Here is a 4,054-nt window from a genome sequence, read left to right on the forward strand (position 1 = left end):
ATGACCCTGCTCAAGCTGTCCCTCATGGCCTTCAGCTTCGTCTTTTGGGCAGCGGGGCTGACCATGCTCATCATCGGCCTCTGGGCCAAGGTGTCTCTGGGCAGTTACTTGGCGCTGTCGGCCAGCGGCTACCCCAGCGCCCCCACCATTCTCTTGGCCACCGGCGTCGCTGTCATCATCTGGGGCTTCCTGGGTTGCTTCGGCGCCGCTACGGAGCACCGGGGACTCCTGCGCGCCTACAGCGCCTTCCTGGCCGCCGTGCTGGCGGCCGGGCTGGCGGCCGGGCTATCGGCGCTGCTCTACCGCCAGACCCTGGCGCAGGGCTTCCAGGAGGGGCTGCGCCGGGCGCTGCTGGCATACGGCGAGGACGACGGGGTGGCGGACGCCCTGGACGCGCTGCAGCGCGCCTTGTCCTGCTGCGGTGTGGAGAGCTACCGCGACTGGCTGCGCTCGCCCTGGGCGCTGGAGCAGAACGGCTCGGTGCCCCTCAGCTGCTGCCGGGCCCGCCGCGGCTGCCAGCGCGGCCCGCCCGACGTGCGCTGGCTGCACCGCGACGGCTGCTTCGGCAGGGTGTCCGCCTTCGTCGGCAGCAACATGTTCTGTGTCGCCACCGCTGCCCTGGGGCTGGCACTGCTGCAGCTCGTCGGCATTGTGCTGGCCTGCCTGCTGGCTGCCCGCGTCCCTGCCCACCTGCTGGGCATCACCACCCCTCGCTGAATCCCCCCACTCCTGCCCCTAGTCCCCTCCAGCTTTCTTGTTTCCCTCAGAACTGAGTACATCCCACTGGGAATATCCTTCCTTCAGATTCACCATTTCCGCTTGAGCGTCCTCCTCCAAGCTCCATTCCTCTGCAGCCTGTGTTAGGTGTGCTATGAGCATCTGAAGTCCTTCAGAGGAGAAGGTGCTGGGAAGGTGCCTGCCGGCCTGGCCATGTGTCCTGCGGGGCAGCAGGTCCCCACTGGAGCCTCTGGACAACTGCAGGTGGCAGCCTGGACAGACATCACTCTCTGAGGCAGCAGGGACATCTGAGGCAAGGCTGGCCGGTTTTCTGGGTGATGTAAACACCAAGGCACCTAAACGTGGACCAGGAAAGAGTAGAGGGTCTAGGAGAGCAAGAGAGGTGTCCCTTGACATTACACTATATGAGTTTTCTTCTGAGACTGGAAAATGATGTTACTGGAAAGCTGCTGGAGTGCACGAGGGGCAGGCCGGGTCCAGGGGCGCCCAGACAGCCACACCAGCAGCTGGCACTGGGAGCTGCTTGAGGGACTGTCCAGCATCGTGCGTCCCATTGCCGCAGATATCCTTCCTTCGGTGTGAGTGTATTCAAGCTGGCCAGCTGCTACGGGTGCTTTTCCCGCTGATGGCGTTTCCAATGCCGATTTCCATCTAAAGGTGGAGCTGCAGCTCTAAGTGTTACTCCCTCCTTCAGGATATGCCTGTCCTCGTAGCCAGTGTGTGGCCGGTTATATATATCTTTGCAGGGCTGAAAAGACCTAAAACCTTGGTCCCTGTCATTCAGGAAGATGGCAAAAGCTGTACGATCATATCTGATGAGGGGTGGCAAAAGGAGGGAAGGGTTCATTGCCCTTCAGAAATTTGCTTTGGACTTTTACTGTTAAGATCAGGATGAATGGAACAGGCTGACTGTTTTATAGAAGGGTTTCTAGAAAACAGCCCTCAGACTCTGACATTTTTCCTCTCTCAAAGGATCTGTCTCTGAAGTCTGCCCCCACCTACATTTTTGAAGCCAGACCTGTATACAACCTGAGAGTAAATGGAGAATCCCCAAGACTTGCTGTGTAGCCCTGGGTGTATTCAGGTCAGGCAGCAATATAAATCTACAAGATTTTGGTTTTTTTTCTGCAGCAGGTCTGGGTTTGCATTTGGAGTTTGAGGAAAAGCAAGCCACACATTTCAGAGAGTCCTGAACTTTCATAGCTTAACTCTGGCTTCTTTCCACTTCCTTAAAACCTGTGAACTCTATGTATTTCTCTACCTCGCAGCACAAAGACATGCGCACCTTAACCAGCAAACAGGGGAGGAATGATTTCAGAAAAGAATCAAAGAACCACAAAAGAACTCCAGAACATGGCAGCTCTTCGGAACATGGCTTGCAAAGCTGTGGAGAATGAGCAAATGAGTAAAGAAGATGACTGGTAACTTCATGGGAAGAGGGGAGCAACTTTGGGGGCAAGGCTCTTTTCATGTATTAGGCAGCTATTTAGCTATGATAATCATGTTCCAGGGTAACAGTGTAGTGTGAACAGTCTTTGCAGTCATTTGGGTATTCATCTGCATGGGTGGACCCTGGAAATGTGTTAGGAATCTCTGTAGGCAAAACAGTGCTTTATTTTTGAGGGCTGATGTTTATTATTTTACAAAATATATTTTTTATTTTTGCTTGTAAATGTCTGGGTATATTTTTTGAGTTATGCAGTAATGGAGTTCCTGTTATTTTCTGGAAGTCAAGATGATGTACAATTTTAACAATGGGCAAAAGTATAGTTTGTATGGTAAATGTTACTTGAGAAATAAAGTTTAGCAGCTGCTAAGAGCAAAACAGGTCACTGTGTCAATTCAGAGTATTTGCATTGCTGAATGTCTACACAAGGTGCAACTAAATGAAAGTGAAATTAAGTGTACATTGAAATGTAGAGACTGAAGCATGTCGTGAGTTTTAAAAATTATTATTCAAAAGATCCATTATAGGGGCAAAAAACCAGGCATTTGTAGAGAGTGTGGGAAAGGGACATGGAATTGCGCTGGGTTTATAAAAAGATCTTCTTTATTTGAGTTAATAGGCTCTGAACATTTGCAAGAATATGACATTGCTCTATTTTTACTTCACTGATGATAAAATTATTTCTGATTTTGACCTTTGTTGCTTTATGTGACACATAGCAGTCGGTCAAAATGAAGTACTCTGTTAAAACACATTCAAACATAGTGTAAATGTGCACTTCAGTGAATTTGCTCTGGTTTTAAGTTGCTAAGAATATAAAAATAAGAATAAGAGCAAGTTTGAAACATACCAGTGTATGTTTGTGTGGTGGTTGGGTCTGAATCTGAGGACATCAGCTGATGTAATGAATAATTAAGACTGTAAACCATCACTCTGCACTCTTGCCCTCACTAAAATAGGATAAACCTTGGCAATGACGACGTAAATGCTAAATGTATTTATATCACCAAAGATTTCATGAAATGGCTGTGAGTGTTAGTTGAATGTTTATTGCCAGTTCCTGGAGTTAACAACATTAACTTTTGTAATTGTAAGAAAGAAATGTCATTCTTCTCTAATTAGTTTCCAGATTAAGAGATTCCCAGTAGCTGTTTCAATTGTCTGGAATTCTTTGTGCTTAGTGACCAAATCTTACTTTAAGTTTTAAAATTTATCTGAATTCAATTTATCTTGATTTTCCATTACAAAATGGCTGTAACTGGAGAATGTTACTTTGGAAAGCACCATCTATCCCTTGCTGGAATATGTGTTTGTCTTCTGTCATCTGCTTCGGCTTTAAAGTCACTCATCAAAATGGCATATTTTAATAAAAGATCATACAGTTTTTTACAAAAGGCTAATATAAATTCTAATATTACTGCTATTCAAATCAAGGAGCAAGCTGTGTTGCAGTTGTAGAAACAAGAGCTCTGTTGTTTGGACAAAGTGAGATTTAGGATTAACAGGGTGCTAAGATTAGACCCTTGTTATGAAACAAGGACTATTTTATAATGCTGATCTAGAATGCCAAGAATATAAATCTTTCAAACTTCAAAAGTGCTTTGATATTTCATCCAATATGAATTATTTGCTGTAGCTAAACTTTGCATTACAGAAAACCAAAACTAAAAATGGCCTTTATAATAGATGAGTTTTTAAATAAGAACAGGTGAATTTTTAAATAAGAGATGGCTATTCTGGGGTTAGAAAACTTAAACAATTGGCCTTCCAATGTGTGCAGAATTTACTTTTAAATGCCACTGTTTACTTTGTGCAACTTGAAAAGTTAATGACAGTCACATTGTCTCCTGGAAGTTTAAGCTTTTCAGG

At 46.2% G+C, this 4,054-nt stretch overlaps 1 protein-coding gene across 1 annotated transcript; it reads left to right on the forward strand.

The window, feature by feature from the left end:
* Positions 1 to 717, forward strand: LOC115910627 (tetraspanin-7-like). The gene has a single exon (XM_030960885.1). It carries the CDS (start codon positions 1 to 3, stop codon positions 715 to 717), a length of 717 nt encoding a protein of 238 aa, XP_030816745.1.
* Positions 718 to 4,054: the final 3,337 nt, after the last annotated feature.

Source organism: Camarhynchus parvulus, chromosome 1A (assembly GCF_901933205.1).
Source record: "Camarhynchus parvulus chromosome 1A, STF_HiC, whole genome shotgun sequence".
Lineage (NCBI taxonomy): Eukaryota > Metazoa > Chordata > Aves > Passeriformes > Thraupidae > Camarhynchus > Camarhynchus parvulus.